This window comes from Anguilla anguilla, chromosome 6 (genome assembly GCF_013347855.1).
Source record: "Anguilla anguilla isolate fAngAng1 chromosome 6, fAngAng1.pri, whole genome shotgun sequence".
Classification (NCBI taxonomy): Eukaryota; Metazoa; Chordata; class Actinopteri; order Anguilliformes; family Anguillidae; genus Anguilla; species Anguilla anguilla.
Genome location: NC_049206.1, coordinates 58,705,498 through 58,723,625, shown reverse-complemented (window position 1 = coordinate 58,723,625; position 18,128 = coordinate 58,705,498). Strand labels below are relative to the sequence as shown.

The 18,128-nt window shown below is 47.8% G+C and overlaps 1 protein-coding gene across 1 annotated transcript; it reads right to left on the bottom strand.

Annotated features, from left to right (window-relative positions):
- Positions 1 to 9,464: 9,464 nt before the first annotated feature.
- Positions 9,465 to 16,645, bottom strand: iyd (iodotyrosine deiodinase). The gene is given in 6 exon segments (XM_035422192.1): positions 9,465 to 9,974; positions 10,420 to 10,576; positions 11,904 to 12,063; positions 13,108 to 13,246; positions 13,248 to 13,303; positions 16,423 to 16,645. Coding segments are annotated over 6 exon segments (885 nt in total). The 5' UTR covers positions 16,613 to 16,645; the 3' UTR covers positions 9,465 to 9,791.
- Between the last annotated feature and the right edge of the window lie 1,483 nt (positions 16,646 to 18,128).

The window sequence follows — 18,128 nt, the reverse complement described above, 5'->3', positions numbered from 1 at the left end:
GATTCTGGGTGGGTCGAAAGTGCGCTCAGCATATGGGTGTGAGAGTATGATTTAAGAGGCTTTAGGGTGGGCCTCCGTCTCCACCGCGCCGCAAGATGATCTTTATCTGGCGTTCTGGAGAGTTATTAACGCCACGGGAGTAGCAGACGTTTCGGATAGGGACTGAGCGTCACCCCGTGCCGTCCCGTTCCGTTATTGGACAGTAACGTGTAATCGGATAAATAAATAAAAAACACGACAGAAAGTCTTGTCTGGATCCGAGGTACGGATCTTGATACTATCTAATTACAAAACAAATCTCTGAGACAACAAGGGAGAAAAAAACCTCCTTTGTCACCAAGAAACTGGTGAGCAATGCTGTGTCACACGGGGCGAGGATTAGCTGTTCTTCTCAGGTCGATGATACGTCATCTGATCGGTTTCAGCTTTGTTTTCGCGGGAGTTAGTGTGCGCCTTCTGAAAGGGTCTTCGTTTCGTTGAACTAATTAAAAGAAGCACAAACAAAAGAAGTAAAATAAATAAGTACAACATCCGATGTGCTGATAGTTTTAATGGAACACGGTATCTCGTTCTGTAATCTACAAGCGGAGTCACATTTCCTTCATCCAAACACATCTGCCCCCGCAAATAAGAGTCATTGTTCTCCGGTGCTTCTGGAATTCCTGTTCGGATCTCGCGTCTGCTGCGGCGAGTGTGTTTCCCTCTTTAGCGCGTAGCGCCGCTCAAGCGCGGATGTTCGAACGGGGAAACGGAACTGCAGATTTCCCTCGACGGTGAAAAAAAAAAAACGATTAAACTTTTTAACAAGAGAGCAGGAATATTACCCGCCCCGCCTCCTCCCCTCCCTCTCTCCGTCCCTCGTAAATTGGACTGATTAAAGCAAAAAACTTTTCCAGTCCCAAAGTTAGAAAGTCAATTAGCTCACACGTTAATGAGGTGCTCGCTGCTCACTAGAGGCTGAGTCCCCGGGTGCAGGAAAGTGTGGTCATGCGTGTGTCGGTTAGCTTTCAAAATGGAAACGGGAATATATATATATAGACAAAAAATTAATGTAGGTTGGTCGTAGCTTGGTCGTCGGTGATTGGCGGTGATTGGGGGGGGGGGGGGGGGGGGGGTTCCTGAATCCACCCCTCTCCCTGAAACATGGCCCTTACAGCTGGTTTAACTACAACACGCCCCCGCTTTGATGTTTGATTCCTAATTGGGACACATTCTCACACGCTATCTGTATGTTAGCGCCATCGGTCACGCGTGCATTTCGCCATGATAAAAAGAAATCGTGAGACAAAATAAAAAATAAAAAAAAACATTCTGCCTTGTTTCATGTGGGTGAAATGGACACCGAATGTCCAAGATTGTGAAATTTTAAAAATGGTACGGTTGCTGGATCGTTAAGCTGCATTAATAGCTGGTTTTCCTACAGATTTGGCGCACTTCTTGCTAGCACAGGAAATGTGATATTGCATAAAGCACCTTAACTTCAGCGCTGTTTCCGATTCTAACACCGTATACAGTTCAAAACGAAGATCACTAACACTGCTATTTAGAGATTAACAGACGTTAGATGCAAGCCTGTAGTGTGTATCAAGTTCTACCACCCTTCCACGGCAGGACGTGATGAAACTGAAGTTGAACTGCACACAATTCCCTTCCTGCTGTCTGCTCCTGTTTACAAAAAAAAACAAAAACTGCCGCAGCATGCAAAGAACCTTCAAGTCGCATCAGATGTAAATGTATCCAAAAACGCCGCTGTTGCCGTTGGAAACCCCCCAGCGACATATCAATGAAGACAAAGCCCGCCGGGCACATTCGCTATTCATTCGCTGGACGCCTGAGGGGAGGGGTGCGGGAAAGCCCTCTGCCTCTTTCGGGGACCCCCGAACTTCTCCGGGAGATAAATCTGAAAGCGGTCAAAGAAAGGGTTGAACTTCGGGGTGTTTTCCTCTTGGGACAACCAAGCGGACGTGAGATGTGAGAGGGATGAGAAGGAAAGAGGCGCCATTTTGTGCCAAATGTTTAGGGGGGAATAGAGTAAAGAGGGGACGCTTCACTGATGGCAGGTGGAGTGTTTTGATCACAGGTGACGCTTTTTAAACACCTTCGACAGGCGGTCCGAAATGGTCCGAGAGGGCTGTTTCATGTGGGCCCTTAAATCGAGATTCTGGAAGGCCTGTCCCACTGAGCCAGGCTCGGTGACTCCCCTCTGCTGTTGGAGTTCCTGGAGGGGGAGGGGGTGGGTGGGGGCTGTCACTGGGATCAAGGTCAAGGAGGAAGTTATGGGGGGGGGGGAGGCAGAGGAGGAGCAAGATGCACAGAGGACCAGATCGCCACTGGGTCAGTGGACACCTGCCACAGCCAATCAGGTTAGAGTTTAGACAAACCCTTTCAAGTCCTGCTCACGTACTAGGCTTACTGGGAGGTGGAGTCCACTGCATTTAGTGTGAAATGAGGAAGAGACCCACAAAAAGAGGCTCTGGTCTAAAGCACAGGTTGAGAGAAAATTGGTTTGCTTTCTTTGAACTCCTCCTCAGCCAGTTTAACTTGAGACTTTAACTTCAGGGTTTAACATTAATGAAACCTTTTAAACCCGGCCCCATTCACTAGCACAGGAATTTTTTGCTGAAGCGGTTCAGGTACCTGATTAAGCAGTACAACGGCAATGCCCCATCTGGTATTTGAACCTGCAACCTCTAGAGTAATAATGACAGTTCCCTACCTTGTATTTTCTTTCTTTTTTTTTTTTTACATTTCAGAACAGCCTCGGAGGTCTGTGTTTTTATCTAAGCTCAGCCCCTCAGCTCCATGCTGAGCCTGTGGATGAACGTCGCATTAAAACGCTGTACCTCGTGGTTAGCGACAGCGCTAGCTCCCCCTCGGTGAACAGATGGGGTTTCATAAATTAACCGGGACAAAGAGGCCCAGTTTAAAAGAGAGGCCGGTCAGATCTGGAAGCGCGTCGAAGGCAAGAGCTCCGGTTACCAGCAGTGCCGCGTATCGAAGCGAAGCGATCGCGCGCTCTGGCCTTTTCTCTTCTGTTTTAGTGCGCGCGCAAAGTAAATCATCCCCCCCCCCGAAATCCGCTACTACTACTGGCCCGCTAGCCCTTTTTCTCCCGGTCAATAGGAAACAGATGTCGCCAGCGACGGGGGGTGTGGGGGGGGGGGGGGGGGGGAGGGGGATGACGGTTTGGGATGAAAAAAAAGATGACGAGGGTCGGCTGTAATTTTTAAAAGGCTTCCAGGGGGAGGTGGAGGTGGAGGCTGGAAGTTGAAGGTTTTGGCTCGGGTTCCTGAGAGATGGCCCGTGGCCTTCACGTGCGACCGCTAACTGACGGCTAAACGAAGCAGATGTTACCGCCAGTCTCGCGCTCAGTCTAATATCTCACAGCATTATGAGCGCTCTGGGCCTGGATGGCGGGTGGAGGGGGGGGGGGGGGAGGGCGAGGGGGAGGAGGAGGAGGAGGGGGGGGGTGTGCACCCCATGTGTACATTTTCACACGAGGCCAATATATTTATCCATTTATCGCATTATGAGCTGGGAGTGGGAGTTGAGGAGATGCAATACACATTCCAAGGCATTTTACAAGAGGGCTGCTCCCACCCCCCCTCCCCTCCCCCCCCACAATTTTTTTTTCTTTGGCTATTTGCAAATGTTCCAATGTTCCTGGTCTCGCCAAATTCCACCCTTTGTCTTGTAGGATAGTCTGACCCCTTCGTGAATCCCCCAGCTTTGCTTTCCCATTACACAGCTGGGGCCAAAGTTGGCTCATTACTGTCGTATAATGTATAGGGTACCGGCCTCGCTGCTATCTTGAAGGTTGCAGGTTAAATTCCCAGGTGGAACAGACTGAACTTGTGCCCTTGAGCAAGGGGTCCTTTACCTGAATGGGTTCAATTATTTGTCCAGCTGTACAAATGGACTTTATTTCAGAAGAATGTAAGTTGCTCTGGGTAACAGTGTCTGCGAAAATACCAGCAAGAGCTTATCATTTTCATTAAATCACAGGCGGTAATGGTGTACTGATTATGATAACTGTCTGCACGTTGTTTTTAGGCCAAGGACACACTTTTCCTGAAAAAAAAAAAAAAAACCCAGAAAATTAGACTTCACTAACTTCCTTTTTCATCTCCGGTTCTCATCTGTGATCGGCGCTGACAGAAATGGTGGCGTAGCCCTCTCTTCCTTAAGTGTTTATGTCCTCAGCCACACTGACTCCGCCCACCACTCCTCCATGGCTAGCAACAGTAACACTGGTGGGCGGAGCTTACGCCAGTCCAAAAATATAAAAATGTTTTTTTTACAAAAAAATAGCCAGACACCAAAGGAAAGAGGGTTGGCCTGGTTCCAGCTCTCCAACCCAAAAGCATTTTGAAGATCCCGCTAAGCAAAAACAGCCATGAGACTAGCGTGCGTGCCACAAAGCAGTGTATCACAGCGAGAGCTATTTAGCCCTAGCAGCAAGGTCGCTATTTTTCACTATTGCAAATGCAAGAGGACGGAATGAGAGCTATGCCCTTCATTTGCTGTGCCGCTGTGACCCCGCCAGGCTTCCGTAGTTATGCGGATTATTTAAATCACAGCATCCCAAAATGGTGGGCAGTGTATAGGACTCTGTGCTGGACTGCAGGAAAGGCAGTCAGTCGAAAGTACCAGATGCTAGAGTAGAGGATGAGGTCAGCGCTATCCCTGCAAGCAGCACACAGCGGTTAGCGGCTCATCCCACTAAAACGCAGTGTTTCAAGTGCAGGGATGTGTCCCATGGTCTGCTGGCATGAGGCTAGCAGGCACACATCAGCCCCATGGTCTGTTAGCACCAGGCTAGCAAGCACACAGTGGCCCCATGGTCTGTTAGCGCCAGGCTAGCAAGCATACAGCAGCCCTGTGGTCTGTTAGCACGAGGCTAGCAAGCACACATCGGCCCCATAATCTGTTAGCGCCAGGCTAGCAAGCATACAGCAGCCCTGTGGTCTGTTAGCGCCAGGCTAGCAAGCATACAGCAGCCCTGTGGTCTGTTAGCGCCAGGCTAGCAAGCATACAGCAGCCCTGTGGTCTGTTAGCGCCAGGCTAGCAAGCATACAGCAGCCCTGTGGTCTGTTAGCAACAGGCTAGCAAGCACACAGTAGCCCTGTGGTCTGTTAGCACCAGGCTAGCAAGCACACAGTAGCCCTGTGGTCTGTTAGCACCAGGCTAGCAAGCATACAGCAGCCCTGTGGTCCGTTAGCGCCAGGCTAGCAAGCATACAGTAGCCCACTAGCGATCAGCAGTTTAGAGCTTTGCAGACTGGCACCTACCCCGGTGCGTAAGGGGAAAGGCTTAGATGACACGGCCGAGATGAGGATCGGCTGTTAAAACAACGTGCCCTCTTTTCCGTCCATCCGGGCACCGCTCGTTTGGGTAAACGGACACGGAGTGCCGGAATGTTCGAGTCAAATGTTGAAATGCATCGGCCTGAGAAACGGGGTTTTTTCGGCGCAGTGTGTGTGTGTGTGTGTGTGTGTACGGTATTGCCACCGGCCGCCGCTGCCGCCGTCTCGCTCCCGGCCGCTATTGTGTTCCCGCCGCTGCCCTCTCTGTGCCCGGCGTGTCCTTAAAGTCCCCCGTGCGGGACCCGCTCTAAAAAAACCACCCCTGACCACCCCCACTCCCCACCCCGCCACAATGAGCCCATTCTCCTCCCGGCCCTCACGCATGACTTCACCCTCTGAATTCTGCCCCAGGCGGGGTAATCCTTGCCCCCCCCCCCCCCACCCTCCTGACCCCCCCCTTGTCCCTGTCCCTGCCCCATCCCACCCCTCCCACTGTCACCTTCACCCCTCGTACCCTGACCTCCCCCTTCCCAGCGTTTGTCACCTCTGGGGGAATGTGGGGGAGGGGGGGGGGGGGGGAGGGTACCCCGTGATTGATAATGCAGTGAGTGACCCCAAAGGGGAGGGGGGTGGGGGGGGGGGCATAAGGGGTGGGAGTAGAGAGAGGTGGGTATTGGGGCCACAAAAGCCAGAGTGGCAGGCCTTACTTTAAACCCCTCAAATGCACACATTTTGAGAGAGAACCCTCCCCCTTCCCCTCCCCTCCCCTCCCCTCACCTCCGGAGCTCCATAGGTCCTCAACCTACCCCCATAACCGACGGCACAATCCCCCCCCCCATATCACATCCATCTGTGTCCACTTCCTGTGCATCTGCTGGTTTGGGAGCAGCAGACTCCTGCGCCTCCTCACCCCCAGCCCCCCCCCAGCCTAGTGACCAAGGGGCAGCTGACAGGCCGGAAAGACCCACTCAGGACAGGACAGGAAGTACGGGGTGGGGCACGAGGAAGAGACAGGCCTCAACCCAAATCCCCCCCCCCTCGTGCTGCTGGTTTTCAGGGCTGGCTGGAAATAGCCCGGTTTGGGACAGGAGGGGCGAGGACGTCCCAGGGCCGCAGACTAACGCGCCCCTTTCTCTCTGCTGATCCCGTAGCCCCAGAGCTCGTTTTTAAACTCTCTGCCCCGACTACGGGTGGATTCCCCCCCCCCCCCCAAGATCAAGAAGCCCGCACAGTGGTCGAAACGTGTTTTCAAACACGTCACAGAGATATAAATTGATTTTTATGCTCATATGAGCGAGTGTTGGGAGTACCTCACTCTACACAGTATTTCTGTTGGACAAGACCAGTTCTCCCCAAACTGTACTGCGACATCGAAGCCTACAGATAGAGTTCTGCAGGAATTAAATGTCAGCAACGTTTTCCTACGGATTTCCTGTTTGGCAATTGTAACACCCTACAAAACTTTACAAAGTAACGAGTAATTAATAAATTCATTGTGAATAATTTAAAAAATAATTGCGGCAATGTGTGAAATAAAACTCAATTCTCTCCCAGATTCTTAAACGCATTTAAAAATCTGACTTTAATCCTTAGCGCCCCCCAGTGGTAACCTACGCTGATGCTGTAACACACCAACACACAAATTTACCAGGGAGTTTTGATTTGACTAGTAATACCATGAAAAAAAAGTGATTTACAGCTTGTCTAGGCATGCATAAAGCAAAAAAAAAACCTCCCAAAAACCTCATAACATAATTGCTATAATTCAGTCAGCATTATTCATTGTCAATCTTAGTAAAGGCTCAAGGCGACAAAAATAATAATCACTTGCATAAACCTGCGATTTGTATTAACCACTACGCAAAACAGCCACGTATTGTGATTGAATGTTAACCTTCATAAATTGCTGGGTTTACAGCCAAGGGAGAGAGAAAAAAAAGCCATCACAGTACGCTATGTTTTGCATACCCATCGGCGTTCGTTTAACAACGTCAAGTCATAACAAAAAATACGAGATGTATCATGTGAAATAACGATGTGAATTCGACAGATTAGCTGTAATAATCTTGGCAGGCGCTGTGAATTCCATTATTGGCCGACCAAAATACGGCATGTGTTTTCCATTATTCCGCACTGTAATTTGCGTCTATCAAGTACACGAATAATACGTCAATTAAAAAGCGAAAAGAGTGCGGCGTTAGAACAAGTACTAGACTTGAGAATAAGCACCAGCGAGGCAGAACTAGGGCAAGTTACAGACGGGAGTTCCCTCAGAACTCGCAGAGCGGAGTTCCAACCACCGTCTCGATCCAAATAAAAGGTGTCGACAGTGGCCGCTTTGTCTGACGAATTCCTTGGCAACCGCTACTTTGAGAGGAACTCAGCTGCGCCTCGCGGCGAGGATTTCACGTGCAGAGAACGAGACCTGCCTGCAGCGCGTCTCTGACCCGAGGACTTTATCATAAACCCTTCTGTTCAGAGCTGGGGGGGGTTCTCTGTGCAACTAAAAGAGGGAAAGACTGAATAAATAAAAGATAAAAGCGATTTCCGGTTTCTGATTCTAACAAGTATTGATACACGGCGTTGGGTAGGATCGCATGTAATCTGGATTACGTAATCAGAATACTGACATGGGCTAACTGTAATCAGTCCTTGATACTTTTTTAAAATGCACCAAACCTTATTAGTTACTTCTCTAAAGATTGCATGCCTACACTTTGGATTACCTCAGTGTACAGTGAACACACACGTGTCTCTACACACACACGCACCTGCACAGGAGGATGAGCAGGAAGATGAGCAGAAAAAAAGAAAAGAAACACATTAAGTATACCTGCATGAGAAGCTTTAAACTCAAGGACGAAACCCACATTTGTTTGTGTCTAACATTCTCAACTCGGAATGGTGGAAGCAAGTGTGGTTTTACTGTTTCTTCCGTGAATCTCGAAGCTCATAGTTTATCGAAATAACAGAACGACATGGAAATAAAACACAGAAACGCGCTACGTGTATACATTGATAGGCAAAGTGGATGAAGCACTCTGCAGAGGCATTTAATGCTGGTCTCCGCAGAACGGGAGCGGATTAATCAGGAAGAGCAGCCAGCGTTCGCCGCATTTTCAATCCGTTCCGGAAATGTGCAGTAATGCTGCACTAATGCAGTTCCCCGCAGAGATCCTCATTTTGCAGAGACTGCAGCCAACATCCTGAGCATCTTAGACAGCGCCAGGCTGCTCTGATTACTGAAAGAATTCATCATTTTAGAGTGCCAGAGTCCATATAAAACATAAAAAAAACAAGAGTGACAATTGATTCTGCATCGTTAGAAAAAGCACACCTGTTTTCGCAAATCACTCCAATTTGTCTGACCTAATTGATTTCTGGGTCTAACTCTAACTGGGTCTGACTTATTAGATGCACTTGCAAGTCATTGGGAATAAAGAAAATCTGCAAAATGTCTAAATGTAAAATAAAACGAAAAAAAAGAGATTCTCCCCTAACAGTCGAGTCCTCTCAATACCTCGTCACGCAAAAGTCAGAGAGTAAATGGGACTGCATTTATATAGCGCTTTTATCCAAAGCGCTTTACAATTGATGCCTCTCAATCACCAGAGCAGTTAGGGGTTAGGTGTCTTGCTCAGGGACACTTCGACACGCCCAGGGCGGGGGATCGAACCGGCAACCCTCCGACTGCCAGACAACCGCTCTTACCTCCTGAGCTATGTCGCCCCTTAGAGGTCCTGAGCTATGTCGCCCCTTAGAGGCCCCAGAGAGGTCGCAAAGACATCTGTTTCCACTGTAAAACTGCGCACAGTGCAGCCCTTCAGCGTAGTCATAACACGCAGGTGCGCAGGCATGCGATGACGGACAGGTGTGCATGGACACGCTGACGGACGCTGGGCCTCCGCTGCGTCTGCGGGTTCACCTTGGTCCAGGTGCGACCTCGCTCTCCTCCGCCGGACAATTACGCCGGAACCTTCCGGGAGGCGGCGTGCCCCCGCAGGTGCAAGAGCGGCCGGGGTGCTTTATTACGTTGCCACGGCGATGGTCGCCACGGCGAAGGTCGCCCCCGCAGCCAGGATGGAAACGGCTGGTTGGTCCTCCAAGGTGAGCGTACCGACGTACCTGCCTCAAGGTGACATCACGACTCGCCCACAATTCCACACGGGGAGATACCGCCCATTATTTATTAATTTTTTTAATTACAATTTTCAGCAGCACTTACTGAATTTGTGTTTAAGAGAATAAGACATGTAATACATTTTGATTGGGCTTACAGAGAGGATCTTGATTTGAGTGGAAAGCAAGAACAGTAAAAGTTGCTTGAATTCGCTTGAACTGCTTTGCAGTTTACATCCTTTTAAGCTTTGAATCAACACATAGTCGCTCTTATCTTCTTAGTACACGAGCTGCTGGATGTATCACAAGGTCATGATACGTGACGTCATGTTTTTACCAGCCACACACACGCATCCAGGGCCAGCGTCACACGAACACCATGATGTCATCCAGGTTCTTCCGGGTCAGGTTGGGCACCGTGGCGTCGCTGGCGGGAAACCCAACGGGCAGGAGCATCAGGAGCTTCTCATTGGCCGGCCGGCGGAGGAGGAGCCTCACCTGCGGGCCGCAGTTCAGGGGCGTCGACGTCACCGTCACCAGGCCGACGTTCTGCGACGGGTGGGGGGAGGACGAGGGTCAGGTGCGGTGGATTGAGCCAAAATGGTGCCATGTGTGTGTTTGTGCACAATGGTGCATGTGTGCATGCTTGTGTATAAGAGTGCATGTGTGCATGTTTGTGTGTAAGGGGGCAAGTGTGCATGTTTGTGTATAAGGGTGCATGTGTGCATGCTTGTGTATAATGGTGCTTGTGTGCATGTTTGTGTATAAGGGTGTATGTGTGCATGTTTGTGTATAATGGTGCTTGTGTGCATGTTTGTGTATAAGGGTACATGTGTGCATGTTTGTGTATAATGGTGCTTGTGTGCATGTTTGTGTAAAAGGATGCATGTGTACATGTCTGTGTATAAGGGTGCATGTGTGCATGTTTGTGTATAAGGGTGCATGTGTGCATGTTTGTGTATAAGGGTACATGTGTGCATGTTTCTCATCTCACCTTTAGTGCAGCCAGTAGGATTCCACAGGCTATAGACACGCTGATCTCATTGTAGTAGTGTGTCTTCTTTTTGCCATTGCCCTTGAGCCCGTAGGTCTGCTTGAACACCAGGATGAGGTAGGGAGCGATGTCCAGGTACTCCTTAATCCAGTTTGTCCTGCAGTTACCAGGGAAACAACACACACTAAAACACCAGCCCGGTCTGCTCACCCCATAATCAAATCTGCAAACTCCCTCAGCGCCAAATGCACAGTTTATGATGCTGCAATAGAACCTGCGGTGGGTGGCAAACTGCAGGCCCACAGAATCAGACAGGGAACAGCCTCATCAAAGCAATAAGCTTTCAATGCATAAAAAATGCACCAGGGGGCGCCCCTGTGCTATGAATGTGATCAGCGAGGAGCTATACTTTGAGCTCCCCTCCGCTGAACAATCTACCAATCGGATGAGACGTATGGAGAGGGGAGGGGTCAGGGGTATACCTGTGTGTGTGTGTGTGTGTGTGTGTTTGTGCTTCCCCTCAATAATGACCAAACTGCCAGTCTGGGTGTTACACACAGTACCTGTATGTACCCTGTATCTCTCTCTCTCTCCCCACACACACTCTCTCTCTCTCTCTTTCCCCCACTCTCTCTCTCCCTCTCTCTCTCTCTCCCTCCCTCTACCCTCTCTCCCTCCACCCTCTCTCACTCCCCCTCCCCCCTCTCAGGTTTGTTTATTATTGGATATTGTATCCTTTTCTTTGGGCTGGTTCTTTGTGGCAGCTGCCTGGCAGTGCTGGTGTAAACTGAGGACAGACGGACTGAAGGTCAGACAGACGGACTGAAGGTCAGACAGACAAACTGCTGGGGGCCGGACTGGATTACATAGGGACAAGATCAATATGAGAAAAACACAATATACATATTTTAATGGAAAGAGATCAATGATTTTGTAACTAAGCAGAGCCTTGGTTTTTCCTTATGTGATGTCCATGCATATACAGTGTACTGTGTTTGCATACACTGCATGTCCAAAATTATCCGGACATGCCTTCTAATTAGTGGATTCAGCTACTTGAGCCATATCCATTGCTAAAGGCGCATAGAATCAAGCGCACAGCCATGCAGTCTCCATAGACACACACAGCAGTAGCAGTACTGAAGATGGGCTGTACTGAAGAGCTGAGTGACGTTCAACGTGGCACCATCGTAGGATGCCAACTTTACAACAAGTGTTTGTGTGTGTGTGTGTGCATACATGTGTACGTGTGTGTGTGTGTGTGTGCGTTCGTGTGTGTGTGTGTGCATGCGTGTGTATGCGTGTGTATGTGCATGTTTGTGTGTGTGTGTGTGTGTGTGTGTGCGTGTGTATGCGTGTGTATGTGCATGTTTGTGTGCGTGTGTATGCGTGTGTATGTGCATGTTTGTGTGTGTGTGTGTGTGTGTGTGTGCGTGTGCATGCATATGTGTGTGTGTCTGTGTGCACGTGGCCACTCCCCTCACCTTAACCTCTGTAGGTCACTGACCCACTTGTCTCCCATCCTCTGCCTGTAGTTCATCTCCTCCTCCTGCTCCACAATCTCACGGATCTGGTGCTTGACCTCAGCGTCCGCCACAACCACGAAGGTCCAGGGCTCCGTATGAGCCCCACTGGGGGCCGTCCCTGCCCAGGATTATTATTATTATTATTATTATTATTATAAGGGTCACATCTGCCTTTTGTGTACTAATGCCGCTTTAGCTACCATTTTAAATTCTACTACTTTGGGACTTAAATTTGCTGGAAATAGTGATAAACCATTTTAAATACAGCACTTGGACATACCGCCCATGTAACCAGACGAGGCGGGTAAACTGTGTGGTCAGCTGTTTTAACTGATTAATGCTAGCGCTGGCTAGCAATGGAAGGCCAGCAGTCTAAACATATATTTCAGTTCACTTTATATTCCAGAAAAGCGGCGTACAGAGGGTATCCAAAAATCCTCGGAGAGCCATTAACAGCATCGTCTTTGATCTTTCAGTAAAGGCCGTATTTTAGTGGGTAATAAATCCTCACTGCCGCCTGCAGTGCGCGAGGCTCTGGCGTGAGTCCGGCGGGCAGAGCAGCCATAGAAAGAGCTCCCCCTGCTGGACAGAAGTGCGCATTACGACATGTCCGGTCAAGACGTGCTCGTGGGCTAAAAATAGAGCCTCAGCCGCTCATTAGACCCCTGCCTCATTACACTGAGCCGACTGTTTTAACCTTGTAGCCCTGGCTAATGAAAGCAGATCAGCTGGCCATTGATTAGAGCAAAGGACTCTGGGACTGGTTCCAACTGAAACACCTTCCACACAGCAGGGAGGTGATCATCTTTCACATCAAACCCCCGGGTTCGAATGTCAATATTTCCTGATACACCAACTACCCCCACCCCACCCCTCTAATCTTACTGGCCCACTACCCTTCTTCCCAAAGTATCCACTTTCACCTCTACCCCATTACCCAACAACCCCTTCTACTCTTACTGCCTCTGTATGCTTCTACCCAGACTACATTACCCATCTACACCTCTACCACACTACCCAACAACCCCTTCTATTCAAAACGCCCCACTGCTGCACCTGCTACTGCTCAAATCCCGCTATCTCTTATATCCCTTTAGTGGTACTCAAACACCCGCTGCCCCTCCCCCTCCCCGCGCTGTGAGGGGGGCGGGCGTTACCCTACCTGCGGTTTGGACGACGTAGTCGATGACCTCGCGGGGCACCGGTTCGGGGCTGAGGAAGCGGACGGACCTCCTCTCGTTCATCAGCTCGTAGAACTCCCGCGAGCGCTGCAGCATGACGTCAGAGGGGTACCGCGGGGGGGGCGTAGGGTACGTGGGGGACGTCCTCCTCGCTGGGCGCCCAGTCTTCGCCTTCCGCTAATAACCAAAAAAACAAAACAAAACAAAAAAAAAACTAACATACATCCAGACTATTAGAGAACCACCTGGAGGCATGTCTCCATGGCTCAGTAAAGTCAGTGTGTGGATAAACGTATTAAGAGTAATGAAAACCAGGATAAGCGGGTATAGATAATGGATGGATGCATGGATGGAACCCGCCCCAATCTCTCGGAAAGCTGTGCTGTAAAGTGTGTGTGTGTGTGTGGGGGGGTGGGGGGGTGGGGGGGGGGTGTCTCAGCACACCCTGTCCACCTGGATGAGTCACCAGAGAACAGGACGATTCAACACAACAGAGTTACACTCTACCTGACCTGTGTGTCAGTGAGCCAACAGCCAATCTGTCCGAAGGTCTTAATCCTTGGCATTAAGAATCGGTACGTGTACATAGTTTCCGCCAAAAAAACTCCCTCCTTCTAACATGCAGCAGCTAATCGATTCTGAATTCTGATGATCTCTCTCATAAATGATTCAACGCCGGTCAGATTCACCACACTGGTTGGTTTGATAGCCAACCTATTCTGAGACATTTTCAAGAGCAATGACTATTTGATAAAATGTTAATTATATAATAACAAAAATGAGTGTGTGTGCAAATGTATTCAACTTCAAATGTTCCTCCAATTTTACTCAACCAGCCAGTTCAACTGACTGGATTTACATTTTCTGCGATTGTTGTAGTTACTGAGGTAAACAAACACCGTAGTGATTAAAGTTCAGGTTTTGGCAAACATTGTCAAGGTCGTTAAAACTACACAGGAAACGAAAGTGAACACGCAGAACCGCACAGAGCTGATTTCTGAATTCAGCTTATAATCAGCAAACAATACAGAGCCAAGAAACCAGGTGAGGTGAGTTAACTGTCCAATCAATGGCTTCAATTGCTCAGTTAAGTGCTGAGTAACCATGACAACCTGCAGACTCAAACTCAAGTCCTCTAGGCCCCCGGTGTACAATTTTTTGTCTGTTCCAATCACAACTGCAATTTAGGAATTATATATATATAAGCGCTTCATTTTTTTTAACTTATGCTTTTCATGTTTCGACGGATTATTGACCCTCTTCAGCCACATTATGTCAGAAATAGGTATGCCTGCTATGAAGAATAAGTGTCTCATCGCAGGGGAGGCCGACCTTTCCTCGGAAACCATTCTTCAGTGGATGGACATAAGCTTTATTTTTTTTGTGCAATTTTTCTCCCATTTTCTCCCCAATTTAGTCGTTATGCGTTATGGTTGATGCGCTACCCTCTGTTGGTCTGGGGAGGGTGTGGACTACCACATGCCTCCTCCAATACACGTGTAGTCGCCAGCCGCTTCTTTTCACCTGACAGCGAGGAGTTTCACTGGGTACACGAGCTTTTTAAGAAATTTACGAAACATTTCAGATTAATGAGTGGGCTCAGTACAATAATTCCGAGTGGATGTTGGTATGAAATCCAGGAAGTGACCTCGTTCAGCATTTGGCAGATGTTATTTTCCCTCCCAGATTTACATACAGAAGTCCTCTGAACTTCGGTATGACAGCGTACTGTTTGAATGTATTCATGTATTTAGCAAGAGTCTGACTGTACACATAACTGTTGTCCACACACCTTGTGGTGCCAAGTTTAATGTTTGCTTAGTTACTTTTTTTACCGTAAAGATGGAGTGGCTTGGCAATTATAAAACGCGTTTTCAGTCCAAAGGTTGCGGGTTTGACTCCGTGCCAATGTGGTGCCTAGACTAATTCCCTTCAGTAAGGTAACCGACCTCACTTCCCACTCTCAATGCCCACGTGAATTAATGATTAACAAATTCAACGAAATCCATACACTGCGACAATAACTGCTGATTAGCTCAATAGTTGGGCAATTAGTTGAATATGTATAAAACATACAACTGCTGCAGTCAGGCAAACTGAACAGGCTTCATCATAAATTACATTACATTACATTACAGGCATTTAGCAGACGCTCTTATCCAGAGCGACTTACACAACTTTTTACTTAGCACTTTACATTGTATCCATTTATACAGCTGGATATATACTGAAGCAATGCAGGTTAAGTACCTTGCTCAAGGGTACAACGGCAGTGTCCTTACCCGGGATTCTAACCTTCGACCTTTCGGTTACAAGCGCAGTTCCTTACCCACTGTGCCACACTCCGTCCTAGATAGCTTAGCTACAGTATGATGATATTGTGAGGCAACTCCATCTGCTTTAGCCGCGCACAGTATGGTATTTTGGCACCTCACGTCTTTATTTAGGGTTGTAGCCTAGACGTGGACGGAATTATTTATCAGACGTTGGATGTCTGTGCCGTGCGCTTCTGGCAACACTCGTTCTCTGACATGTTTGTGCTGAGTCACCACGTGAGAGAGAGAGTGAGAGAGAGAGAGACAGGGTGTGTGTGTGAGAGAGGGAGAGGGTGAGAGAGTATGAGAAAGAGAGAGAGAGAGAGAGAGAGAGAGGGTGAGAGAGAGAACGACGGAGAGAGAGATAGAGATAGAGACAGAGTTACACTGTTACACTGCAAGCATTCTCAAGAACAGAATGTGCGAGGCTATATTTCCCCTTAAGGTGCAAGATCACAGACATGTAATTAGAATTTTATTAACTGGATATTCTAATGCTAGTGGTAACAATCACTACTGGTAACTAGAAAGTAACTGAGTCCTAGAAAGATTGTGGGAAAAAAACATTCCAAAGTAAAAACCCTTAAACAGGTAAATAGAGTTCTGTTGATTGCAAGAGCGAATGGGGAACGTTTTTAGGTTCGGAGAACTGTCAATCATAACTGTCCACTTATTCCCACATAAATCGGATTCTTCGTGGTCTATACGAGATAAAAGATTATTGGCATAGCCTATAGCAACGCAGGTTGTGAATCAGCATCACCTATCAACTTGTAGGCTACGTTAAGCCTACAAAAAAAGAATAACTCTAAATCGAATCATTCTAAATCAAAACTGATTTCACCTTCAGATGATAAATCTGATGAACGTAAGAAAGGCCTACTGAATAACGCTGCTGTTTCAATCGATTTTTGGAAAGAACAGGTTATGCAAGTTTTCCATAGATGCATATCCATAACGGGGTGCGCGCGCTGCAGTTACCTTCATCTTTGGTGTTGATTTCTGTGTCGTCTTGGAGGTCCTCGTCTACCCACGGCCTGGATTTCACCGCGGATTTGGAGTCGGTGTCTGTTTCCTTGTGTTTCTTCTGAAAACTTTTGAAAAAACGGGCGACGACAACGACGCATAAAACTGCCACGAGCACAGGTGTCAGAGAGGAAAACAGCGCCATAGCAGCAGAACCCAGTCAAAAGGAATCCACGCTTCTAACTGAAAACTCTGACAAACTGGCACCTCCTACTGTTAATGTACGTCGGTCGTTTGAGGTAAGCCTTCAGTGTTCGGTCGTAATCAAACAAGTATTCCAAACAACGGATTGATCCGGGGTGTAAATGAGTCGAAGCAACGAAAGTTTCAAAATTGAAAACATTTCAGACTTTCTTCACTGGCAGCTCTAATAAGCGCGCGAACAGTAGGCTACAGTTAGTACAGTTACAACCGCTACAAAGCTATTGCTAAATACCGTTAACAACACAGAAAAACTACAAGTCTACTACGAGTCATTTTTATTTTGGAAAGAATAACAGTGCAACTTTCTTCACGGAAAGTCATTCAACAATAACAAGTAGGCCTATTATATATTGTTCAAGACAGCACACTGTTTGGCAGTTACTCTGTAATTAATAATTGAAAAATTATCGAGGTTTCCATATCTGTCTATTCTCCAGGCTACTGTTCCACATTATGATATTTCTATGATCTGGTTATACGATACTATCATTTTAACTCGATGAAAGGAAATGCCCTCTGCTTGAAGGACGTGGTGGGCATTAGCCTATTTGGAATGAACCCCAAAAGCCAAAAATCATATTAATCTGATAAAAATCAACTTAAATCTCAGAAGAAAAAAAATCAAGGTCTCCAGCAAGTGGGTGGGAAAAGTATGAAAAATCTTTAAAAATGACACCCAAGAAACCAGGTGAAGTGAGTTAACTGTGTAATAAACTGCTGTAATTAAAATCAATTAAATGCTGAGTAAAAAAAAAACCCCCAAAACATCTACTCAAGTTCCATTTAGGTAAGACTGAACCTGGACCTAAGGCAAACTGTCACATGACATTTTCTTTGACAAACCCTTACCTATACAAGTCCACAGACTCTAGCTTCTCAAGGGGGCATAAATTATATTACCAAAGACACAAGGAGATGATGATTAAATCAGACTCTTGCTGACTGGGAGAGTCTTCAGACAGGGCCGTGTGGAGAGACAGAATTGACATGCATCACATTAAATAAACATCACTGTCTGCCGGGATCCCAGCCCACCGCACTGGCAATACAAAACAGCGGACGGTCGCTCAGTGTTGAAGAAACAAGTCTGTTACCTTTCAGGCCATTTTTAAAATCACGGGGATTTAAAAATCACGAAATCGATTCAGCTCATCTCGTGCGCGCGCGCGTGTGTGTGTGTGTGTGTGTGTGATCGCCCAGTGATCGTTTAAGCTGCTTTTCGGTGAAACTGGTGAAACGTCGTTTCCAGGGCAACCAGCTGTTTTGGCAACCCCCAGGAGAGACAGATATCCAGTGGATATTTCCTCCTGTGCTTACGTGTGAATGAGACTCATCCGTGTGGAAGTAGGTCAGGAAAAAGGTGGGGAAGAGTCGGAGTATTTTTATCAACGGGATATTCTCCCATCTGTCCGGAGTGAAATTTGCATCCTGCATGTAATAATTTTTATTTTATTTTT